The 25,416-nt window shown below is 60.2% G+C and overlaps 2 protein-coding genes and 2 long non-coding RNA genes across 6 annotated transcripts in view; 2 read left to right on the forward strand and 2 right to left on the reverse strand.

Moving 5' to 3' along the window:
• The window catches only part of MAP2K3 (mitogen-activated protein kinase kinase 3), a 28,813-nt gene extending 16,896 nt beyond the window's left edge, over nt 1-11,917 (reverse strand). The window contains exon 1 of one of the 3 annotated variants that reach the window (XM_059668319.1): nt 11,728-11,917. In XM_059668319.1, coding sequence (XP_059524302.1) covers nt 11,728-11,776 — 49 coding nt within the window. In that variant the 5' untranslated portion in view covers nt 11,777-11,917. Of the gene's footprint in view, nt 1-7,971; nt 8,028-10,134; nt 10,296-11,727 lie in introns of those variants that run through there. The other 2 variants (XM_059668318.1, XM_059668320.1) reach the window with 2 other exon arrangements.
• Nucleotides 1-25,416, reverse strand: part of LOC132217896 (uncharacterized) — an 86,399-nt gene that overhangs the window by 36,596 nt on the left and 24,387 nt on the right. The window lies entirely within an intron of this gene.
• LOC132217893 (ATP synthase subunit delta, mitochondrial-like) lies at nt 4,883-5,751 on the forward strand. Its single transcript, XM_059668321.1, has one exon. The coding sequence runs from the start codon at nt 5,038-5,040 to the stop codon at nt 5,488-5,490; it is 453 nt and encodes a 150-aa protein (XP_059524304.1). The 5' UTR covers nt 4,883-5,037; the 3' UTR covers nt 5,491-5,751.
• On the forward strand, nt 11,993-17,796 carry LOC132217895 (uncharacterized). The gene is made up of 3 exons (XR_009449031.1): nt 11,993-12,697; nt 13,181-16,351; nt 16,476-17,796. It is a non-coding gene; the product is annotated as an uncharacterized LOC132217895 (long non-coding RNA).

Genomic DNA, 25,416 nt, shown 5'->3' on the forward strand with positions numbered 1-25,416 from the left:
ATCACACCGGCCCCTGGGGGAGGTGCTCGGAGCCCCCAGTGCATGGAGAGGGGAGACACTGAGGCTGGAGCCCCTCCTACGGCATCCCTCCCTCAGCAAGGCCCCTGGGAGGTCTTGGGGTCACCCCAGTCAGGCCCTGGCAGGCGGCAAGGGCAGGCCTGTCACTCAGGCAGGGCCAGTGGGTCCCAGTGCCGCAGGCAGCGCCCTTCCCCTGAGGCCTGGGAGGATGGAAGGCTCTCTACTTACCTACACATGCCAGGCCTGGCACCTGCCAGTCACCAGCTGTGCCCCAGCAACAGGGGAGCAGCAGGCGAGGCTGTGGGGAATGCTCAACCCCAGGCCCTGTCCTCCCAGGCCCCTGGTCCCCGCTCATCCCTTCCCCTCTCAGGCCTTTCTCATCTGCAAAGCGCCTGATGAGGACTCTCTCTGCCCTCCTCACGGCACCCGTCTGCTCTGCAACGAGCAGACAGGGGCCTCAACGCCCCAGGCTACACTCCAATCATGGCAAGCATCAGTGTCTGAGGACATTCTGATCATCACAACTTGAGGGTGCTGTTGGCACCCAGTGGGTAAAGGCCAGAGCTGCTGTTTCACAGCCCACAACGCACACCCAGCCCCCACCACCGAGATCCAGCCTCCCAAAACTGACCACACCCTGGTCATGTGCTCAGTGGTTAGCGCATCTGCCTGAGCCCAGAAGGTCATGGGTTCGATTCCCAGTCAAGGGCGCATGCCTGGGTTGCAGGTCCGATCCCCGGCCCTAGTCAGGGCACATGCAGGAAGCAGCTGATCAATGTGTCTCTCTCACATTGATGTTTCTCTTTCTCTCTCTCTCTCTCCCCCCCACCTCTCTCCCACCCTTCCACTCTCTCCAGAGATCAATGGAAAAAAGATCCTCAGGTAAGGATTAAAAGAAAACAAACAGCTGACCACGGAAGCACAGACTAGCGGTGAAATCAGTTTAGGTAACACGTCCACAGAATTCCAAACGTGCTAGTGCTACGTGCGCTGGAGAGAAAGAAGTGGGGCCTCGGGCCTCTTGCGGGAAGATCTGAGCTGAGGCGGACTTGGGGGGAGGAGACAGCTGTGGAAAGCTCTAGAGCAGTGGTTCTCAACCTTCCTGATGCCGCGACCCTTTAATACCGTTCCTCATGTTGTGGGGACCCCCAGCCATAACATTATTTTCGTTGCTACTTCGTAACTGTAATGTTGCTACTGTTACGAATCATCATGTAAATACCTGATATGCAGGATGTATTTTCATTGTTACAAATTGAACATAATTAAAGCATAGCGATTAATCACAAAAACAATATGCAATTATATATGTGTTTTCGATGGTCTTAGGCGACCCCTGTGAAAGGGTCGTTCGACCCCCAAAGGGTTGCGACCCACAGGTTGAGAACCGCTGCTCTAGAGCAACAGCGGTCCAAGCACAAGGGCCAAGTGCACGGGGCTGGGCAGGGAGGGGGGAGGCAGGAGGAAGAGGCTGCGCCAGCCTGTGGAGCCCCGCGAGCAGCCCGGGGCCTCCCTGTGGTGCCAGTGGGTCTAAGGGCTCACAGGTCGCCGCTCGAGGGCTGCTCAGCACCATCCAGTTTCACTGACCCAGAAATCCTACTTCAAGAAACTCATCCCTAGGAGACAACTCTCAAAGACAGAAAGAATAAAGAGCCACCAGCATTTGGTGAGCACCTACTGTGCGCTAGGCCTGTGCTGAGCATGGAATCACAGCACATCCAGTCCCTTCAGCAGCGCCAGAGGCAGGCGCCTGAGTTCTCCATTCTACAGAGGAGGCCGCTGAAGCCCAGCAGGGCCAGCTCAGAACCGGACGGTGCCGCAGGCAGGTCCGGTGCAGATACTGGAGAGGCCAGGGTCCCCCCCAGGCCTGGAGCACAGGTCCTGGCTCCTGGGCCAGTGCTTCTCCTGGGGGTCAGACCCCGGCTCCCCGAACCACAGCTGTGGCCATGACAACCACCCGCAAGCCACTCCAGCCGAGGTGGACAGAAAGTGAGTGAGGAAGGATGGGCTTTGGCATCAGGAAGTCTGAGCCGTGGCCTGACCTTGGGCAAGCCAGACCCCCTCCATGAGCCTCAGCACCCTCCCTTGACATCATGGTGAGTGCAATGGCCTTGACCTTCAGGAGAGAAAGAGCCTAAGTCAGGGCTGTTAAAACAAAGCCAAGTTCCGAAGACAGACCTATGTGACTTCAGTAAGTCACTCCCCCACTCTAGGCCGGTGTACTCGTAAAACTCAGTGATATCGCTCTGGCCAGTGTCGCTCAGTGGTTAGAGGCGTCAGCCTGCACACTAAAGGGTCACAGGTTCGATCCCCAGCCCTGGTCAGGGCATGTGTGGGAGGCAACCAATCGATGTGTCTCTTTCACATCAATGTTTCTCTTTCTCTGTCTCTTCCCCTCCCTCCCTTCTACTCTCTCTAAAAATTAATAGAAAAAAATATCCTCAGGTGAGGGTTAACCAAAACTAAAACATAACAAACTCAGTGATACCCAAGGGGGAAAACACACCCACGCTGTGGGGTGGCCATGAGGCTAAATGAGATGCCTGGCACCAAACGGCTTGGATCACTGGCCCCTTGGCCTTGGCCCACAGGCCTCCGGTGCCGAAGGTGAGTCCTCAGACCACAGGGAGGCCCCCGAGGACAAGGTGGGCCTCAAGACTTGAGCCCCAATTCCAGGCTTCACGAGGCTGTGACTGGAGAGGGATGTTCCCTGAGTGACACCAACCTTCCCAGAGCCTCAGGAGGAAGGGGCCGCCCAGTGCTGGGGCCCACAGGTCTCCAGAGGCCAGTGTGAGATCAGCCTAGCTGCCCAGGCCACCTGGGCACTGCTGGGCAAAAGGGTGTAAGTGCCTTTCCTGAATTAACACATGCCATTCTTGGTTTTCTTGTCATCAGTATCAACACAAAATCTTACACACAGGGCGGATGGAGAGACACCTGGAAAGGGTCCTGGTGGTAGAACCCGGACCTGCAGCTGAGGTGCAGACGAAGCGCTGAGGGGCACCTGCATGTCCCTGGGCCTGGCAGGCCTCCACCTTCTCACCTGGGACAGCAGCCTGAGATGGGCGTCTCATCCCCATGAGTCACAGGGGAGCCGGGACACGGCTGGATCTAGAACCAGCGCCCCCTCTAGAAGTCCCCCCAGACTCACCTATCAAGGCCCAACCACATCACCACAGGGCAACCTAGGATGGATGGAAGCTGTGGCAGTGGCTGGAGGGCAGGGGTGACCAGAAGGCCAGGTCACAGACAAGCAGAAGACAGAGGCAGGAAACAGTGTCCGCCCCGCCCCAGGACCGTCATGGCGGGAATCCTGTCCAGGCCCCCACAGCACCGCCCACCGACACCAGCGGACAGCCGGCTTCCTGTACAGCCATGTCCCCGCGCCCTCGCTACTTCCCAATGGTGCCCAGCCCTGCCCTGCTGCCCGGGCCCTCCGCTCGCCGCTCCACCCCTGGCTAAGACGACCCTGCAGTCTGAGCTGGTGCCTTACACGCGATGCAGGGGGCAGCCAGGCTTCAGGCCCGCTGCACGGCCACGCGCTGCCCACCGTGAGCCGGGAGTTTCAGATTCACTTAAAGCAGCAAGAACAGCTGCAAACTCACGCCCGTGACCTCTGAGCCACGGCACCATCATGCCCGAGCAGTGTAGGTCCTGGTGTCATCCCCACGAGGCGGGGGAGGCACCGAGGCCACCGGCTCCTGAGGAAGAGGCAGACCCGAGCCCACTGGCTGGCGGACTCTCCCACCACCACCCGCCAGGGCTGGCCCCACGGGCCCCGGTGTGGACGCGAACCCCCTCCTGAGGCTTAGGGATCTACAGAGCAGTGAGCTTAAACACGCCACACACAAGCGAGAGCGCCACGTGAAACAAGGCGGCGAGCACCTCGATCTTGCTCCCGGCATCTGTTGTCAGTTTGTATCAAACGATCTCATAAAGTTTCTCTGGAGGTTCGGCTGCTCCTCACACTGACAATTACTTGGCAGAGGAGGCAGGGCTGGAAGCGGCCCACCCTGCAGCCAGGACCCGGGCGGTACCGCCGGCTCTGGGCTGCGCACCAGGTGAACCGGCTGGGCCTCTGTCACAAGTCCGGCCTCCTTGCTTGAAGCAGCAGGCCGTGGCTTTACCTGAGCTGTTCTTAGAAAACCCTCGAGACAGAGGAGGGCTGAGGTAGCCCAGGGAAAAGGGGGAATGGGTGGCTGCTTTAAATTCAGGCTTTTAACTAGAACGCCTACCGAGAGTGAGTGAAATCTTGGCTGGTTAAACGAGAGACTGAGCTCTCTTTGGCTGAGAGAGGGAGGACACTGGCTTCTCCGACCTGGACAGCCAATGGGGCGGTGACAGTGGTTAGAACCCTGAACCGGGGTGCGGCACTGGGCCAGGGGGTGTCAGCGCCGGCCCCAGAGGAGCTGGGAGGAGCCGGGGGAAGGTCAGGGAGCCCTGGGATGGGGTCACACGGAGAGGAGCCGGGGCTTGGAATCTCTGTGGGCTCGCCTAGTGATGTGCATGTCAGGGCTGGTTTTCCCTGGAAGTGTGTTTAGACTAGCCGTGGGCAAACTACGGCCCGCGGGCCGGATCCGGCCCGTTTGAAATGAATAAAACTAAAAAAAAAAAAGACCGTACCCTTTTATGTAATGACGTTTACTTTGAATTTATATTAGTTCACACAAACACTCCATCCATGCTTTTGTTCCGGCCTCCGGTCCAGTTTAAGAACCCATTGTGGCCCTCGAGTCAAAAAGTTTGCCCACCCCTGGCCTAGACTCTACAGGTCTCAGAATTAACACAGAAATCATGTCTCCCAGTGGACAAGGCCCCGACAGTGAGCCTCCCGTAGCACTGAGGTGGCTGAGCTGAGGGTCCTTGATGCTTCTACGTTGCACACACAACTAGAAAAAGTCAGCCCACATCAGACAGAATGAATGAAAAGAAACTATTAGAGGCGCATCGTCCTCCTCGCCCTCCAGGCTGCCGCGTACCACCCGAGTCTGACCACCGTCCTTACGTGCTGCCGCTGCCATGCTGCCCGCTGCGCTGCTCCGCCGCCCTGGCCTGGGTCGCCTCGTGCGCCAGGCTCGCGCCTACGCCAAGGCCGCGGCCGCCCCAGCCCCCGCCGCGGGCCCGGGACAAATGTCTTTCACCTTCGCCTCTCCCACACAGGTCTTCTTCACTGGCGCCATCGTCCAGCAGGTGGATGTGCCCACGCAGACAGGAGCCTTCAGTATCCTGGCAGCCCACGTGCCCACCCTGCAGGTCCTGCGGCCAGGGTTGGTTGTTGTCCATGCTGAGGATGGCACCACCTCCAAATACTTCGTTAGCAGCGGCTCGGGCACAGTGAACGCCGACTCATCAGTTCAGTTACTGGCTGAAGAGGCTGTGCCGCTGGACATGCTGGATTTGGGGGCGGCCAAGGCAAACTTGGAAAAGGCACAATCGAGCTGCCAGGGCATCCGGCGAGGCCATGAGGGCTGAGATCCAAATCCGAACCGAGGCCAACGGAGCCCTGGTGAAGGCTCTGGAGTAGGCGGTGCGTGCTCCTCGCCAGTGGCAGCGGGGAAACCAAGGCCCAGAGTGGGACAGGGGTTGGAACCAGCTCTCATGAGTCCAGTATGAGGGTGGGGGCAACCCCTCTGGGAGGTGGCCATCCTTGCCAATGAGGCCACCAGGGGGCAGCAAATTGCTAGCTTCTCCCACAGCACACCCGCTGGGCCCAGGCCTGGTGGCAGGGGTGAGCTGAGACCCTGCTCTGCTCTGGTGGGGACTGTCACCTCCAAAGACCCCACCAGCCTGCCCTGCTGCCCTCCACTCTCGTGCTGTAGAGACCTCGCCTCCCTACTGCCTTCTCTGGACAGCTTGTCCCCAGTGTGCACCCCATTAAAGACCAGGGACCCCCCCAAAAAGAAACTATTAGAGGCTGTCTCAGACTTAAACAGACCTTCTCTTTTAACCTAAGGTAAAACTATATAAAAGAGTTTCCCAAAAGAGAGAGAGCGCGCGCTAAAGTATTTAAATAAATGAATCAAACTATGTCTTTTAGGTGTCAACCCAATTCTTAGAGGTATTAAAAATGGTATTCTTTCTTTAAAAGGGGGAAGGTCACTTGGAACTTAACTTGCCAAGGACAGATATAAATTGTAAATTCCTCCAAAACAGAATTTGGATCCCACTGTCCTCTGCTGTGTCTGTGTGTGTGTCTATACACATGTGCTGTGAACAGAAAGCACTTTCTACCTCTGGATGACATTGTAAAATGAATGTAAAGGCAGTGCTTGTAAGATTGGGTATTCTAAAATTCTCAGAAACAGATACATGAACTCAAATACTTTTCAAATTCATGCAATCTAAGATTAATCCTTGGGAAATAAAAGCTAGCTTGTCTGTTGGTTTAAGTAAAAGACACATGTCTCTATTTGCTTGGATTTTACAAAAATAAGTCCATGTTAATAACTGACTTTGATGTCTATGAAATACGCTTCTAAAGGTTAAGTGATAAAACAACAATAACAACAAATCGTCAGGACCATGGGAAACGCAGGCAGCCGCTCCATGCTCCCCGCCGCCCGGCTCCCATTCCCGGCGTTCGCACTCCTCCACGCGCTCGTGCGGGACTGAAGTCAGAGGGAAGGACTGCTGGCTGGTGTTCCCGAGAGGAGACCTGCACCACGGCCCAGGTGTGGTGGAGACACTTCCAGAACATGCCCAGGAGTAACTGCCTCATCTCAGCCAGCTCACAGGACAGAAAGGCTAAAACCCATGGACTGCCGCCTGTTATCAAGTGAAATACACTGTCCAACCGCATTGGAAGGGACCTTAGCAGGCACCTCCTCACAATGGATATCTGACACTCGCCTCCGCCTACCACCGACATCAGGCTCCTCGCGGACCAGAAGCCACGGGCGTCACAGGTGGAGCCGTCCCACGACATCAACAAGGCCGGGCAGCCGTGGCTCGGCACTGACCTCAGCACCCACTGCTTGCCCTTCCTGACCTGCTTGCTGTTATGAGTCCTTCGATGCTTGTCCTGCGGGCTTGTCTATACAGTCCACCGGTCACGATGACTGGGCATGTAAATGTGATACCAGATGCCAAATACAGGAAGATGAGCGGAAGGCAGACGTGGGCTCTGATTTTCACGGTGGAAAGGACCCCGGGTGGTGTTGTGTTCTTGTTTCGGGTTTGTTGTTGTTGTTGTTGTTGTTGTTGATGTTGAATTCACCTCAACTCCGACCCCACAGCTCAGTGCTGCCCCCTCCACTACGGTCAGCAAGACGAGGCCAATACCGACTTCCGAGGGATGAGCTTCCCCGCGCTGCGAGACCACAGACAGCACCCTGCGGGGAGGGGCTCCAGGGGTGTCCTCATGCTGCCCCCGGCGCTCTCCTCTGCGGCCAGCCTGGCCCTACGTCCCTCAGGACGCCTGGCACACCTAGCCTTGGTCTGGCTCTCAGCACTACTGTCCCCAGTACCGCCTTCTGTTCCCCGGGCAGAGAGAGCTCTGTGAGAGTCGAGGCTCCGCGCTCACCCCCTTTTCCTCAGCTGGCACTGTGCCTGGCACCAGTGATGTTCTGCCAACGGCGAGGCCGGCCTCGGAGGCTCCTGTCCTCCTGAGCGCCCCACCCCAGCCCTCCCCTGTATGCTCCGGGAGAGGCAGACCTGTGCACCCGCTGCTCTCTGCTCCCAGGGCCCTTCCCAAGAAGACCCAGGAGGCAACGGGAGCCCCGGCGCCAGCTTGGGGACCAGTGCGAAAGAGCCTGCACCTCTGGCTGCATTCCCGGACCCTGCACCCGGCCATCCACGGGTCACCGCACTGCCAAGCCCACCGGCAGAAAGCCCAGCCCTGCGTGCTCGCCACCACCAAGAGGCTGCAGGAAGGAAGTCCCCACAGATGCCATTCCGTTCCCGTGACAGACGACCTGGAATCTTTATCGCCACCCTGCAAGGGAGGGTGCTCACCTCACTTCACCGAAGAGGAGACGGCGGGCCAGAGAGGCCATGTGAGGAAGTCAGGTAGCAAGGGAACCAATCAGAATTGGAAGCACAGGCTCGTTCCTACCCCCAAGCTCGGGCTCTGCCCGCCGTCCAGGCTCTCTGCAGGGACAGGACAGACTGGCTGTGTCCCAGCAAGACCGGCAGGCGGGGTCCCCACTCCCATTCTGCAGGGGAGGAAACAGCCTCTCCTCACAGAGGTGGGCCCAGGGGGCAGTGCAGTGAAGACACCGGACACTCCGTGGCCCACGCCCCACAGTGAAAGGGGCTGAGCTGAGCTCTGGCTGCGGCACCTTCCCTCTCCACACGCGTCTCCCCAAGCTCAGGCCGACCCGCACACCTTGCTCCTCAGCCCCCAGGGCCCCCAGCAGTGCGTCTGGCCTGAGAGCCCCGGGCCCTTGCAGAGGTGCCACCACCTGCTCCTGCTCCATGAGCAAGAGGAAGCAGGGCGCTTGCCTAACAGAGGAGGTTCCCGGGCGGGGCTGGCACAGCGCCAGGAGGGGTGGGGGGGGGGGTCCCCACCCAACCTGAGGTCCAAGAAGGGAGCCACCCCCTTGCTCAGCTCAGAGCCAGTAGCTGGCCTGAGAGGCTGGGCTCGGTCTCCCCCAGATGGCAGCACCCAGCAGGATGGCATGCCCGGCAGGTGAGTCAGTGCCCAGTGCCCGCTGACTCACCCACCGGAAGCTCCCGTGGCCCTGGCTCTGTCCCCACACAGGCAACTGAGAACTTTGCTCCCTTCAGGCCCCAGGCCAGGCTGGCTGAGAGTTTCCTGTGCGTCACACCAGGGGCGGAGGAAGTCCCCAAGGCGCCACCCTCCCGTCTTCCAACGGCTGGAAAGGCACACGACGGGGGTGGAGGCCCCAGAACACAGGGCAGGACACAGACATGCTCCCTGCATCCTCAGTGCACCTGGCGGGGGGGGGGGGGGGGGGCCACGGAGATCAACCATGGAGTGCCCGGTGGGGGCCCTCAGGGCGCGGAAGGGGAGGGGCAGGATTGTGTGGCACCAAGGACACATGTAACTAAGGCAGCAAACCAGGACCACGCAGACAGAACATGCTCCTGCCACTGGCCCAGTGCCAGCTGCCTCTGGCTTCTGACTCCAGCCAAAGGTGGCATGTGGGTGAGGAAGCCCCGCAGGAAGCCGGGCCTCACACCCTCGCGGAGAACTCCGCAGGCGAGGAGGCCGGGCGCCCCTGCAGGGCAGGCAGCTCAGAGGCCAAGGCCAAGTGCCAGCCACACCCTGTATCGGTCAAATCCCTTTGAGGAGCCAGGAGCACCACACTAGCGCCTGTGCCCAGGAGAGGGGGGACGCAGCTCTGTGGACTCGGCCTAGCCACACACCCCGAGCTGACCTCGGTTTGGCCATCTGTCCAGTGGGCGGGACGGCAGTGAGTAGGAAACGTGCGGCTGTGAAGGGCTGTGCACAAAAGAGGCATCACCTCTGGCTTAGCCGCCTCCGGGTGGGCATGGCCTGGAGGAGACACCCGCTGGACACAGGTATGACGGGTGAGGGGAGTGTCCCCCAGCTCAGCTCCAGCACCCAGCACAGGAGGGGAGGAGCCTGGGGAGGCTGCTGGAGGAGGCAGAACCTGAGCTCCATCTGTCACAGCTGCGACCTCGGGCCCGGCCCTGAACGCCTGAGTCTCCTCACCTGTAACGGGGCCATGAAGGATAAACGGGAGAGCTGCTGGCACAGGGAGAACAGCTCGGGGAACGGGAGCTTTGGGGATGTTGGTGAGGGGGCATGTAGCTTCCCCACCACATCCTTTCACAGACCCCAGAAGGGCTGGCAGGGCCCCTGGGCGCTGGGGAAGGCCTTCCATCTAACCCACCCAACATCATCTGCTACCTGAACTCACACCCTGGAAAGTCCTCTCCACAGAGGCTCAGGGAGGGCAATGCCAGGGCTGAAGTCGCACAGCACGGGATCCCGCACTGCCTCCCCGCAGGGTTTTTCCCGTCACAGCTGTGCCTTTAACTTTGATCTGATGATGCATTCCCTGCCGGGAAGATCTGAAAAGGCCGCCAACAACCACTGCTCCCAACCTCTTCCTTCCGCCCACGAAACACTGTGTCAATGTGACACGGGGGACTGTCCTGAGTCCCCCTGTCCTGACCAAGCCAGACCTGGGCCCCGCGCTGGAGAGAAGTGTCTCGTGTCCCAGTTCTCCGGGTGGAGAAGCTTCTGGCTTCCTGGATCCCAAGTTCCACACGGTCTGCAGCGCAAGTCCCTCCCAGCCACCACCCCCTCGAGTGCCTCCGGAGTTACTCATGGAGGTTGGGCAATGGTCAGGGATCCAACTCCCGCTTACGTAAGAGGCAATTACCCTGCCCACCTCCGGCTGGGCCCTGGCTCCCAGCCACCACAGCCCCTCCTGGACTCTGCATACCCTCCCCCTGCCTGGGCCCCTCCAGGGGAAAAGAGGCCCAGCCAGTGCCAGTGGCTCCCTGTCTTCCCCACCTGCAACTCTGCAGCTCAGCCCAAGCAGAGGCAAGGCCTCGACCCCACAGGCTGAGCCTTTCTAGAAAAGAAGAAAAAGGTCACGATGGTAGTAAGACAGACGGCACAGCAACCATTCCTTCCTAAGCACCTACTGTGCACCAGACGCCACGCTATGGCCTCACCGCCCACTCTTGCTTAAAACGTGTTAGTATTCACTGTGTCACATGATGCTCCAGAGTACAGAGAAGGGAGGTGTGATTACACCCATTTTACAGATAAGGAAACTGAGGCCCAGTGGCATTCCTGCTGCTGGAGGGAGGCAGCTCACGCGTTACAGCTACGTCCAGTTTGGAAATCTCCCCCACAACCCAGCCTGCTGAGACACCGACATGCCAAAAGCAGACGTTCCTCTTCCTGCAGAAAAATCCCCCTCTCACCCTCCAGCTCACCCCCCACCCCCCCCCACACACACACACATGACAAATCCTGCTGCCACGGCAGTCACCACCTCCCAAAACTTTCCAGGAAGCCGGCTCCTTGGAGAAGACAAGAGCAAGCCCACTGCACAGCCAACACCCTGGGCTGGCAGCTGCCCAGCACCCCAGAGAGCAGGGGCTGGGCTGGCAGCAGCCAGCTCTAGAGATCCTGGGGCCTGGGGTGGAGGGGAGCTCCCCATGCACAGAGAAGCATGCACGGCACCAGGAGGAGGGGATTGTGGTCAGGGAGGCTGGGGACCCAGGAGAGGTTCCCAGGACACAGGGATGCAGGACAGGACGCAAGATGGCCAGGGACGGGGCAGTGGGGCCTACACGGATGGCGAGAGTGGGGCAGAGGATGGGCGTTCTGGCTGGAGTATGGTCAGGGCAGCCCTGGGGGGGGGGGGGGGATGGGGAGGGGCGCAACAGTACAGCGAGATCGCCAGCAGGGAGCCCCGCTGGGGCCAGAGGGACAGCCGTCGGATCAGCCTGGACACAGCCCTGGACCCAGGCGCGGACGGGGCTGGCGCAGGAGCTGGGACGCCCAGGCTGGGGCAGTTCCTGTCGGGGCAGTTCCGTCTAAAGAAGGTCGGAGTGACGTTCCCGACCTGCAGCGGGTGTGGGGGTATAAGAGGCGATCCTGCCGGAGCCTGGGCCTGGGTGCAGAACCGAGGCCTGCATCGGGGTGCAGGGAGGCCCCCGGCCGGAGTGGGGACGGGCCGGGCCGGAGGGATCGCGGACGCTCGGGACTCGCGCCCGGGCCGCGCTGGGCGGAAGCCAGCGGCGGGCCGCGGCGCCTACCTTTGGCCGGGGGCGCGCCGGCGGGCGGGCTCGGGGCGGGCGACTCCATGGCGCGGCGGGTCCGGCGGCGGGACTAGTCCCGAGGACAATGGACTCCCCGCGGGCGGAGCAGGCGCATGGCTGCGGCCGGGCGGCCGGGCGGAGGAGCGCGCCGGCGGAGCGAGGAGCGGCGGCGCCGGCGGCCCAGTGACAGGCGCGGGAGGGACTGAGCGGCGCCGGGGCCGGGGCGGAAGACGCGACGCAGGACCCGCCCCTCACACCGAGGCCCCCCCCCCCCCGTCTCCAGGGCCCGGCCCCAGCCTATCAGACGCCGGCCTGGACCTGCCTGTCAAGCACCATCCTCGCCCTCCGTTGGCCCAGAACCCGGCTCCGCCCCCTCTCGCGCCCGCCAGTCGCCTGGAAGCCCAGCCCCCAGCCGGCCCGCCCTCCTGGGCCGGACCTCGTCCCGAGCGCGGCCGGCGGACGTCAGCCGGCTCCCTGCCGGGCGTGCGGCCCGCTGCGCCCCGACTGCGCGCCTTGCGGACCCGCCCCGAGTGCGTCATCCGGGAACAGCCCGGCTCTCCGAGGGGCCCGCGGGCGTGGGGAAGCGGGAAGGTAGGGTGCCGCGGGCGGGCGGGAGCGGGGGTTGAAGTGCGCCCGGAGTGCAGATCCCGACGAGGCCACCTCCTAGCTGGGGTGACCTTGGCCAGTGAGAAAACCCCGAGCCCCAACGTTCGCCTCCTGGCGCTTCGGATGAGAATGGCACTGGGCTCCCCAGGACACTCGTACGTGTTTGACACAGACCCGGCACGGCAGGCGGCACCCACTCCTGCTTCAAACGTCCGCCAGGACCGGCTCTGCACGGCGCTGTGAGCCGCGGGGACGCAGCGTGAACTCGGTGGGACCTCGTAAGACGCCGATAGATGTATCTTTGTTCACGGTTGCGTCACTGCTGCCCCACGTTCTACACATGGGGAAACTGAGTCTGAGAGTTAGATGGCATTTCAGTGTATTTTACTCCACTCAGCAAGCCTTGGAAAGGCTCTCATCCTGGCTGTGCCTGGGCCTTTGGTTCTCTCCTCTCCTCTCGGGGCCTCACCAGCTCCTCTGGGTAATGGCCAGATGGGCCAGTCCTCTCCGATGATCAGCCCGGTGCTGGGATCAGGTGACTGGATGGAAGGCTACAGGCTAGTGAGGGCAGGAAGCACCTGGCAAAGGTCAGGAGGCCAGCCCTGTGCCCAGGGCAGGCATGAGTGTGTGGCCTGCCAGGGACCTCACGTGATGGAAGCAAATTCCAACGCCTGCTGGAAACGCTTGGAGCAGGGGTGCTGACCTCTGCTTGCCCCTTTGTAAAACAGGGGTGATCCCTGCAGGCCCCACCCCACCCGTACAGTGATGGGGAGGGCCAGAGAAGATAAGGGGGAGACCTTATAATTATCCTTCTCTCCCTGTGTCCCTTGCTTACCCTTTCCAGGAAGTGGGTGGAAAACCATGAGCTATGGATGCAGACAGGTATGGGTTCCAGTGTCAACTCTGCCACTCACGGGAAGTCACAGAGCAGCTCCGTGCCGCCCCGTGGGACAAGGAGGCCTCTCTGGAAGGGGTTCCTGAGCTCGGGCTGAGGAATTGCTGGCTCACAGCCGGGCCCTCACTAACTGCCCAGGAAATGTTTGTAAACACTGCGGGCCGCCTCCTACAGGAAGCCATGCTGGCCTTCCCACTGCTGGTGTCTAGAGTGGCCCAGAGCACTCCGTCCGAATGGGCTCTGCGACCTTGGGCCTTCACTTCCTCTCAGGACCTGCTGCTTCTCCATTTGAAGATGGGCACCAGGAGCAGCTACCCTGGCAGGACTGCCAGCTGGGCCCGGTGGGCTTTCTGGGTTCAGGTCCTGCCGGCCAATCGGACTTCCACTCCTGCCACGTTCCCCTGCCTTCTGCTCCTGGGCCTTCCTGCTGCCCCTTGCACATACCAATCCCGGTCCTGATGCAGGGCCGCCGCCCCTGCAAGCTGTCCCCTCTGCTGGAACATCTTCCCCTACCCTCTCTCATCATCACTCCCGGGGCTGGTTCCCTGCCATCCTGCAGGCCTTCTCCTACGGGCCTTCCTAGTCACTCCCCAGATCGGCGTTAACTCTCCGCACGGCACCATGCGCCAGTCTCTCTCCCGCTACGCTGTGGGCCCCTCCTGGGCAGGAATCTTGCCAACTCATTCTCTGCTGTGTTCCTGATGCACAGCCCAGGGCCGAGCACATGGGAGGTGTCTAATAAATATTTGAGGAATAAACAAAGGAAGGACGGAAACATGCCACAGATATCGATGAAATGCCTCGAGGCCCATGCTGACCTCCCAGGTACCCATATGACTCAGACAGGCCCTCCAGTTGGAGACATTGACAAGGTTAGTCAGGGAGCCGGACAGACAGCCCAAGAATTACAAAACTCCATGAGGGTGCTATAAATAGATGCATGAGCAAGAGTCCCAGGAAGACGCCAGACTCCACCTGGGTGAGGTCAGGGAAGGCTCCTCAGAGGTGACTTTAAGACTAGACCTTGAAGGATCTGTAGGAGCTTCTCAGGCAAAGAAGCAAGAGTCTCCCTAGAAAGGGTTGTAGGTACGAAAGGGGCCGCACAGGAGGGCCAGTGGGGAGCACCACAGGAGAGCTGCTTCTCAGCTGCTGCAGCAATATCTGCCAGCCACCCTCTGCCTGGAAGTAGTACAGTGAGGCCGGGGGACCCCACCGCCATTCAGAAACCCAGAGGGGCATTTGACAGGGTCACAACAGCTGCTCTTACCCTGACTCTGAGAAGAAAAGTCCCCAACACCCCTCTCTGCAGACTCCAGGGGACTGAGGCGTGGGAGGAAAGGGAGGGTGTAACCAAGCATTGATGTGGGTGTGAGCTGAGGGGCAGGACCTGGGGTGACAGAGGGCTGGAGAGAGGGTGGTCTGAACCCAGGATCGGGGAGCTCGTTCATTCATTCAACAACCATTTACTGAGCACATACTGTGTGCACAACACTGAGCAAGATAGACACAACTCTCAGCCCTCCGGAGGTGACGGACGAGTGGGGGAGCCCCAGCAAAATGCCCAAGTGCAAGCAGTCTGCCAGAGGATGATAATTCCTATGGAGAAAAGGAGGGAAAGGAATATGGATGGAGACAGGGACATGGATGGGTGGGGTGGGGACTGTAACTTTAAAGAGGGAGGTCTAAAACGCCTCCCTGGGAGGGAGGCTGAGCCTGGACCTGAGGAGGAGCCCCGAGGATGTCTGGGGAGCACACGCCTGAGATGGATGGCCTGTAGGGGAATGACAGTGCGGCTGCCGGAGTGGGAGATGCTGGGGCCCCTGCTCTCACCTCTGTGCTCTCTTGCTCGTTCACACACCTTGGCATAGTCCCAACCCCACGGACCCCTGTAAACCTACCTCCACACAGCCACGTACAGGCACGGGGAGTGCCACACCTGCTCAGGTACGTGTTCGCACACAGTCCACAGGCACAGCTGCGCCTTCCCACCTTCCTGAAGCCGAGGTCTCCCTGGCCTGCTGACCCACAGCGCCCTCTGGTGGCCAGCTGTGGCGTGGTGCTGGCCACGCTGTGGGAGCTCTGGGCAGCGTCAGGGACCTCCCGCCTCTCCTCAGGGCTTCCTGGCCCCAGGCCCTCCACATGCGGCCAGACAGAACTTTCTGCAGCCAGGGCTGCGACTCCAGAACGTGCTGAGGCTCCCTAAGTGGGGAACAACCGCCAGGCATCTCCCCAGCCCAGCATCCCAACGCCAGCTCTACGCCCGGCACCTTTGCAAAGGCTGTTCCCGCAGCTGGGAATGTCCTTCCTTGCATTCTCCACCTGACTCATTCCTACCCCCTTCACGAAGGACCAGCTTTGCCTGGTCGGTGTGGCTCAGTTGGTTGGAGTGTCATTGCACATACCAAAAGGTCACAGGTTGGATTCCCGGTCAGGACACATGCCTAGGTTGTAGGTTCAATCCCTGGCCCTAGTCAGGGCATGTGCAGGAGGCAACTGATCGGTATCTCCCTCTCTCTCTCTCTCTCTCTCTCTCTCTCTCTCTCTCTCTCTCTCATCCCCCCTCTCTCTCTCTCATCCCCTCTCTCTAAATGTTAATGAACATGTCCTTGGGTAAGGATTTAAAAAAAAAAAAGAAAAGACCAGCTTTGAAACCAGGGAGGGAGATTCTGTGGAACACCCCCAGGCCCCACCCAGCCCCTCTCATCAGGAACCCCAGCTCGGCCAGTGGTCGCACCCCCACCTGCCTCTCTGTCACACTTATGCTGCCCCAACGCAGGGTGGGGCTGGTTCCTGTGGCCCAGCAGCAGGGGCTGGAGGCAGTTCTCTGGGGCAGGAGAAGCCCTTGAAGAATTGGAGGGAGGCAGGAGCCTCTGACTCAGGGCCAGGCTCTGAAGTCACAGCACAAAAAGGAGGAACTTCGAGTATCCATACACGTTAGATGGCTCCACCAGCAAAACAGCAAGTACCGCTGTTAGAGCCTCTACTCTGTGCTAATCCTCGAAGCACAGCGTCGCAGGGGCTCGCTCCAGGGCCAGCCGCACGGGGCACTGGCTTTGCTTTGATCACTGAGGTTCCCCGCACACGGCAGGCACTCAGGGAACAACTGTGCCTTGGAGGACGGTGAGAAAGGATGGGGAAACTGAGGCTCGGGCGGTGCAGAGCCACGGTGATGGCAGAGCTGTTGTTGGAACTGTCAGATGAGACAGTGTCCCTTCCTTCTCCGACACAAGCTTGTCTTCTGCAGAGCAAAACACAGCTGCTTTCTGGAGAGATCCACGCTGTTGGATCTTGACGGAGCCCTCGGGCCTGCTCTGCCCCACATCCTGCAGAGCTGCACCCCAAGAGCCTGGCTCAGAGACTGCCTGCCTTCCCTGGTCCTCACGCGTGGCACTTCCTGCCCAGGGGCGGGCACAGGCATTGATTGACACCTGTTGCCCTCCGAGCCTGAGACTTGACATGAGCTGATGAGGCTGATGTGGCTATACCTTCATCTCAGAGACCAAACGGAGGCCCGAGGTTTCATACAGGCCCACTGCCAGGAGGGATGGAATCGGGCTCTTAACGCAGGTCATCGGAGTAGCCTCCTGCACAGCGGGCATTGGCTGGGAGACTCGCGCTGGTTCCCTGGGATTCAGGGCCTCCGAGTTGTTGGGGGAAGTGCTGTACACCCGGAAACAAGATCATAGACCGGGGAGAGGAGGGTGGACCTGCATGTGGGTCAGGCTGACTCCACGACCTGGGTGCAGCCCAGTATCAGCTGCTCAGGCTGCTTTCAGATCTGAGGGGAGTCCTGGCTCCCCAAGAAGGAGCCAAGTGACCTTGAGCCAACACTTGTCTCAGCCACGCCTTGGAGATCATCACTTCCATTTTTATCAGTGTTTCTCTTCCCTTTCTTTTCTTAAAAAATATACGTCATTGATTTCAGAGAGGAAGGGAGAGAGAGAAACATCAATGATGAGAGAGAATCACTGATCAGCTGCCTCCTGCATGCCCCACACTGGGGATCGAGCCTGAAACCCCGGCCTGGGCCCTGACCAGGAATTGAACCGTGACCTCCTGGTTCATAGGTCGATGCTCAACCACTGAGCCAGGCCCCCGGGCTCTGTTCCCTTCAGCTGTTCCCAAGCCTGGGCTTACAGCCCTCCCATGATGAGGGTCTCACCCTCTCACTGGCAGTGTCTTCCATTTTCAGGAAACTCTGACCATTACCAGATTCTTCCTTAAGTTCTGCTGAAGTTTGTCTCTTAGAGATCCCAAACTCAAATTCAATCCAGCCCTTCAACATATATTTTTGCTTGACCCTGAATTAAGTGCTAAGGGTACAAGGTCCCTGCCTTCATGGAGCAAGTCTTCTGGGGGAGATTGAGAAAAAGGCAAATACGTCAGTGAAAGTAAATATATAAAGTAATTTCAGGTAGAGATCAGGCTACGAACAAAAGTCAAGCAGGGAGATGTGGCAGGGGCACTGGGATGGCTCCATCAAGCAGGGTGGTCAAGGAGGCCTTCCTGGAGGAAGTGTCCTCCGAGCTCAGACATAAGTGACAAGAGGAACCATGTGGGCCTGGGGGCAGGGCCGGACACGCAGAGGTCCTCAGGGCGGGGGTGCGGGGCATTTGTCTCCCTTCCCTCCCAAGTCCCCACTAAAGCGACAGTAACATTTCCGAACAGGAAGGCAGTCTCGCAGGGGCAAGAAGAGTAGGAAAGCCAATGACAGGGACAAGAGGAATCGACAAGAATTTTAAAGCTGGAAAATCAATAGAAAAATGTTACCAGCTGAGCAGAGAAGAGGAAGGTGAGCTCCGTGTGCAGGGAGGGCCAGTGGGTAGCCCAGCCCCAGACGGGAGCACAGCCCGAGAGGGGCGGGGGCGCGAGGACCAAGAGCCTGTAAAGGCAGAATTCACGCCCCCACCTCCCAGGAGTCTCCAGGCTGAAGGACCCCTGGCGCCCCGCTTGCTGCAAGAAGAAAACAAGGCAATGATGAACTCCTGAAAAACACACAAAACGGAACATGGAGTTATAAAGGACTGCCTGGCTCAGCGGGGAATGTTTACATAATCATCACATTGTAAACACTGAACACTGATGTGCCCAAGAACGGTGATGAGAGTGGGCACTTGGGGGAGAGAAGTGGGGGCCGGTGTGACAGCATGAAGTCATCACCTGGGTAGCAGGACGCCACCAGACACGGGAGTGGACGGGAAAGAACGGAAGTGGAGCGTAAGCCCGCGCCTGAGAAGCGGGAGGAAGGGCTGACGGGCGGGCCGAGGCAGGTGCGCTGGGAGGTCGGCAGTGGATGCAGGCAGCCGGCCCATTGGGTCACCGCGTTCCCAGGCCGGGAGCAGCCTGACCCCCAGCGGATGTCCAGCCTCCGTGCGTCCAGGGGTGTCAGCAGGCAGCGGCCAGGCTTCCGTGGCTTTTACCAGCTGTGTAGTGCTGTGTGACTCCTACACTGTGCGAGTGTCACTTCAATGAAAATAAAAGGTAAACTGAGGAAAAGGAAAGGCCGGTGTGTCCTGCGCAAGCAGGCAGGGAGCAGGAGAGGAAGGACGCGAGGTCAGGAGGCAGGCCCAAGTCGTGGGAGGCCAAACATGGAACCTCTTTAGAGGACCCGAGTCACTCCGGGACTCTCGGCTCCTGTGGGCGGGGAGCCTGTGGGCGGGGGGGGGGGGGGGGCACCTGTGGGCAGGGGGGGCACCTGTGGGCGGGGGCACTTGTGGGCGGGGGGGGGCACCTGTGGGCGGGGAGCCTGTGGGCGGGGCTCCTGTGGGCGGGGGGCACTTGTGGGCGGGGGGGCTCCTGTGGGCGGGGGGGCACCTGTGGGCGGAGGGGGCACCTGTGGGCGGGGGGGGCACCTGTGGGCGGGGCTCCTGTGGGCGGGGGGGCACCTGTGGGCGGGGGGGGCACCTGTGGGCGGGGGGGGCACCTGTGGGCGGGGCTCCTGTGGGCGGGGGGGGCACCTGTGGGCGGGGGGGGCACCTGTGGGCGGGGCTCCTGTGGGCGGGGGGGGCACCTGTGGGCGGGGGGGCACCTGTGGGCGGGGCTCCTGTGGGCGGGGGGGGCACCTGTGGGCGGGGGGGGCACCTGTGGGCGGGGGGGGCACCTGTGGGCGGGGGGGGGCACCTGTGGGCGGGGGGGGCACCTGTGGGCGGGGCTCCTGTGGGCGGGGGGCACCTGTGGGTGGGGGGGGGCACCTGTGGGCGGGGTTCCTGTGGGCGGGGCACCTGCACGCAGCGCCTGCGTCTGGCCAGGGCGTCCTCCCTGCATGGCAGACGGACTCCCGAGCACCGGAGCCCACAGGCAGCGGGCAGCAGCTGGCTGGCCCTTTCTGATGGAAAGTTAGAGCCACACTTTGTCACTCTGGTGGTTGAAGCAGCCCAGCTGCTTAGAGGGAAAGCACCATAGCGCCCACCCCCAGCCCCCCGCCGGGAAGTGGGAGGAAGGACACAGGGTAGAGCAGCCGCTATTGAAGACCTTCCCCCTTCTGCAATTTCTGTGGACGCGGACCGTTCACAGCCCCTACCTCTTCCCCGCTGGTCAGCATGTCCCTGGGGCAGGGACCCTGGCGGGGTTTCCTCCTCCAGTGAGGAGCTGGAGCCAGTCCCAAGTCCCGATGGGACAGGTGTGGAGAGGGCAGGTGAGGACATGGTCTGAAAAAGACTCAGGGGCCTCAGTGGCTGGTGGAGGAGGGTGGGGCCCAGGGAGGAGCCCGAGTCCTGGGGAGAAGGCGCCCTTTGCAAAGATGAAACCAGGCAGTGGCGTGCGGAGCGGGAGAGCACGCCTGGTGGGGCATGTGGAGTTGAAGGGCGTGAGGGCCCCGAAACCTTTCCAGGCTGAGTGCCTGGCCACCCCCCCCCCCCCCCCCGCCCCAGGAAACCCCGGCTGCAGCTGGAATCACTATCGCCTTCTCTGGCTCCCCAAACCCCTGTGCTGCCCTCATCACCCCATAGGTCCTATGGCATAGGAGCCCCTAGGCCCGGGCCTGATGCATTCTGGGTCCCCAGTCGCCCAGTGCAGGGAAAGGGCACCCCAGCTGAAGGGCTCTGGGTGGAGGACCAGCGTCCCCCTCAGAGCCCGTGGGTCCATGCTGGCTTCTCGTTTACTAGTGTGCCACCAAGTGAGTCATGGGACCCACGGCTGCTCCGAGCCGCAGTTTCCTTCTCCGTGAAGTGGGGTTTGAAGGGATTCACTGAAGAGTTCTGTGAGGAGTAGAACGTGCCCGGCACATGGTCAGACTCACAAGGCCTGGCTGTGAGGGGCCCACGCCGTGGCCTGAGGCGGAGGAGGCTGCTGGGGCGGGAGCTGGAGGCGTGGGCTCCCCGGAAAATTATGCTTCACCCTCAGGGGTGTCAGTCTGACCCACAGACAGGGAAGGGCGGGTGGGAGGTCCCTCCCCAAAACTCCCGGGCAGCCGGGTTAGAAAAGGGCAGGCCTCGGAGGGGGGATCAGAGGCGGCTTCCCAGTGGAGGGGGAGGTTCCCGTTCAAGTTCACAAGGTGACAAGGTGCAGAGTGAACAGGGTCCCACCTTTGTCCCCTGCCCCCTGGGTCCTCCCAGGACTCGGTCCCGTCTGTACCCTTGCAGGACGAGGCGATGGCTGTCCCTTCTCCCTCCCCGACCCACCTCTGCGACCGAGCACCCCGAGATCCAGGTCCTTCCAGGGCAGCCAGCGCACAGAGAGCAGCCTCGTCCCTGCGTCTGCAGAGTCTCCACCAAACGATACTCCCACTTCGCTCGCCCCGCTGCCGGCCTTCCAGGCTTTTGCATGGACAGTGCCGATCCCCGCACACAGCCTTTCCCACCCGCACAAGCGTCTCTGAGGAAGGCAGGCCCAGAGGGAGATGATGGGCTGCGGGCACCGTCACAAAAACAGGCCTGCTGCTGCCCGCCGCGCTGCCCTCCCCTCTGTGGGAGCCCCAGCAGCCGAGCCAGCCCGTTCCCGCCAGGATGACGTTAAAGAACAGGGCCCCAGGGTGGGAGAGTGGCCCCGAAGCGGACCTGTATCGTGGGTAAGGTGCAGAGAGGGGAGCCACAATTAACGTGAAGGGAGAGGGGACGGGGTGAAGCGGCTGCTGTGGTCAGGGAGGGTGTGCCCGTGCCGGGCCCCGGGCGCCAGGACTGCTGGCCACACGGAAGGGCGCTGAGCTGGGCTCGCAGTCAAGTGCTCAGGCCAAGAGCATAGCGTGCCTGGGTTTAAATCCTGCTCTGCCACTAATTTACTGACTGAGTCACTTGGCCTCTCTGAGGCTCATTTTCCTCATCTGTAAAATGGGTCATAAGAGCTGCTCCCTAGAGTGAGATAGTTCACCCAGAGCCCCATGCTTGGCACCTACGAGGCGCTCCGTAAACAGCCCCTGCGAGCCCCCAGTTGTCTTCTGCTCAGCCTGACAATATGCCTGAACCGGGCGAATGTCTGCTGCCTGAGGGTGTGAGCAAAGGACAATGTCAGTGCCAGGAAATCGGTGCCACCCCCGGGGCCGTGGGCTTGGGTGGCCACAGCGCCTCTTCAGACCTCTGCTGTCTCATCTGACCAGCGGGAATCTGACCCTGCATGTGTGGTGACGCTTGAATGAGGGGCCATGTCTGTGTGTACCAGCCTTGGAAGCCGGTGCTGGCCAGGGGAGGGGTGCTGTCCCAGGGCAGGGCGGGCCGGGCGGGCCGGGGCGGGGCGGGCGGGGTAGCACCTCCACAGCCTCCTCTGGTTGTGATAAGTGACAGTTATAGACAACCAACAACACAGACGGCCCGGCGCCGTGGAGAACCCAGCAGGGGACCCTGGCAGAGGGACACGAGCCTTTCCTAGCCACATGACAGGACAGTCATAAACGCCGGAGTCATAAGGTCACGATGAGAAGCACTCTCACTGAGTGTGTATGATGTTATTTAACCCTCAAAATAGCCCGGAGAGAAAATATTTTCGAAACACATCTCTGTAAAGGGCTTACACCTGGAATACAAAGAATCCTAAGAAAACCAATAACCCAACTTAGACAGTGTGCACAAGACCTTAGCTACCTCTCCAGAGAAGACACCCGGATGGCCACTGAGCTATCTCCTTAGCTTCAGGGGACGCAGACGGGAACCACAATGAGAGGCCACTGCGCACCATCGGAAGGAGCGAAAACGTAAAGGACTGACATGCCTGTGTGGGACAGGCTGTGCCGCCCTGGAACCCTCAAACGGCACAGTCTCCGATAAAACTAAACATACACCTGCCTGCAGCCCGGCCCCTCCACTCCCAAGAGAAACAGAAACCACACACAAAAACCTGTATGCAAATATGTATAGATTTATTCTAAGTAAAACAAAGAACTCAAAAGTCCATGAATTTTGAGAACGGAAAACCAGTTATGGAACACTGGCCGCTGGAACACCACTCAGCCGTGAAAGGGGAGAAACTGCAGGCACAGGCAACAGCGTGGGCTGGTGTCCATGCGTGAGACCAAGTCCAAGAAGCCAGGCTGAAAGGTGGCAGCCATCCGATTCCCTGGCAAAGGCAAACGGCCGTGACACACACAGGCCGGCGGCTGCCACGAAGGCGGGGTTACCTGACAGGGGCAGGAGATGTGAACGTGAGCTGAAAGCTCCGGGTGATCTCTGTGGTGGTCATTGCAAAGCTGTACGCATCTGTCACACATCATCAAACTTACATTGACTGGGGGCCTTCATTGCCTGTAAATCACACCTTATTAAAGCCAGAGGACAAGAGAAGCCTGTTTGGTTAAGAAAAGAAGCCCGAACAGCTGGGGCCATTCCTGCTGTTCCGGACGAGGAAACAGAGGCTCAGCAGGATGGCACGATGGCTCCAAGGCTGCAGCAAGCCCTGCAGGAGGTGAGGCGTGGTGGGGAACCCAGGCACGGCGGGGGAACCCAGGCTCGGTGGGACCAGCTGCGGGCTGCGAGAGGAGCTGGAGGCCGGGCCATGCCCTGGGGGCAGCCTGGGTGGCACAGTGGCCGGCGCGGCTGAGATTTCAGGGATTGCAGGGCAGAGGCACGTGAGGGCACTGACGGTGCTGCTCACGGGTCACCTCACTAACTGCCCCCGAGCTGTGGCCCGAGAGGCAGGTGAGTCCCCAGTTCACACAGCAGAGCTGAGCCTTGGACGCTAGAGCCGTGCTCTTGTTCTGGTGACGGAAGGGCAGAGGGAGGCCCCCAGGACCAGCGTCACTCCCCAACTCCATGTGCACCTCAGTCCGCCATTCCTCCTCTCTGGGCTTCAGCCTCCACCTCTGTAAAGTGGAGCTACAATAGCGCCGCTGCGGAGCGCCAGGAGAGAGGGGAGCCCAGGGTTGGGAAGTGCTGCCTGTGGCCTAGCCCCACCAGCCCAGACACCGGCTCCCGGGAGGAAGTGGATTAGGAAGGGCGCCGGGGAAAGGACACGCCCTCCTCTCCTTTGGCCCTCAGCTTTCCTTGCTTGCAGGGGAGCGAGCTGGGCTACAGGACAGCTGGCAAACTGGGGCCATTTCCAGCCCCACAGACGTGCGGTTTTATTCCCAGGGTTGCTTTCTCCCTACTCCTTCCCCCCTTTTTTTTTTCTTTCGGTTAATCCTCACCCGAGGATATTTTTCCATTGACTTTTAGGGAGAGTGGAAGAGAGAGGGAAAGACAGAGAGAAACATCGATGTGAGAGAAACACATCGACTGGTTGCCTCCTGCTGGAGCCCCGACCAGGGCCCAGGCTGGGAGGAGCCTTTGACCAAGATACATGCCCTTGACCGGAATCAAACCAGGGACCCTTTGGCCCGCAGGCCGACGCTCTACCCACTGAGCCAAACCGGCTAGCCGCCCCTCCCCAATTTTTATTATGAGAAATTTCGAGCACTTAAGTGGGAGCCTGGAGTGGCCGCTGCTCACACTTGTCCTCTGGCTCCCGCCTCTGCGCCTCTCTCCCAGGCAGACGCTAGTTGTTGAGGGTAACTCATTGCCATCATCCTCGTCTTTTGTTCCGAACCCTCAGCATGGAGCGCCGGAGAACAGCGACATTCTGCTTGTACGCACGATGCGGCCCACCGGCGAGGGAACAGCAGCGACCCGGCACCGCACACACGGTCCGGGTCCGAGGGCCTCAGCAGCCCCAAGCGCCTTGCCTGGCTCCATTGTTCTGAGCCAGTACCTAACAAGAGTCACACACTCCACTTGGTTTTCTCTCTTTCTCCCTCCATTTTTTATTTTGAAAAAAATCACACCTCCAGAAAAGTGCATGCGTATGCGCCTGGCCCCACCGACTGCTGGCACTTTGCCTCTCCCCCTCTCCCCAACCCTTGAAGAGTTGGTGGCAGACACACATAATTGTGCTTTTCCATCTGTTGCCATCACTTAAACATCAGGAGAGCTCACTTAGTCTTTGATTTCCAGCTCCTACTGAAAACCCAGAGGCCCCGAGCAGATCTCCAACGTGGAGCAGTCAGCTGCGGTGAGCGGCAGCCGCCCCTCGGGAGGGGCAGCGGGTCTCCACCCTGCCGCTCGCATGGCCCCCGTTGTCCGACACCCCGCCTGCCTCTCTCAGTCACAGGTTCAACCCTCCCTCCACTCCAGGCGCTCTCCTGGGGAGGATGCCATCTCCCCCTCTGGGGGCTCCTGGCCCATCGTGGGGCGGGTCCTCCACCAGGTGTCAGACTCAGAACTTAGCCTCCCCAGCACCAGGGAGAACGCTGACAGTTCTCACACTCCCCAAGCCCAATCCCTGCCTCTCAGGGCAGTGTGAGGGTTAGCCAGGCCTGCCCCCGAGCACTCTGCACAGCACTGGCCCACAGGGAGCACTCAGTAGGTGTGGCTGCCGGTGTAAGCTTTCTCAGAACATAGGCACATACATGTATGAACAGAATCCCATGCGGTGAAAAAATGGGAACTGACCTACATGCTCGACAACAGGGAACTAACGGATTAGATCATCATTGCGTCCTTAAGATGCAAGAGTCGGCAGCTGAGACAAAGATGCTACATTTAGAAATGACCCAAAAGAACACACACACAAAAGAAAATTAAAAAAAGTTTTTAAGAACTGACCCAAGTAACCGTCAATAAAGGACCGTATCAAAGGGAATGGTTAAGTCTAGTCCTCTGCTAGGACATTGTGGGTTTATATGTGGAAAACTAGAAAAATTCCTAAGAAATAAGTAAAAAGGCATCCCCTCTGTGTGGAGGCAGATTGCTCCTAGTTGCAAATATATATGCATACATATATACATA

This window comes from Myotis daubentonii, chromosome 16 (genome assembly GCF_963259705.1).
Source record: "Myotis daubentonii chromosome 16, mMyoDau2.1, whole genome shotgun sequence".
In the NCBI taxonomy this organism is placed as follows: domain Eukaryota; kingdom Metazoa; phylum Chordata; class Mammalia; order Chiroptera; family Vespertilionidae; genus Myotis; species Myotis daubentonii.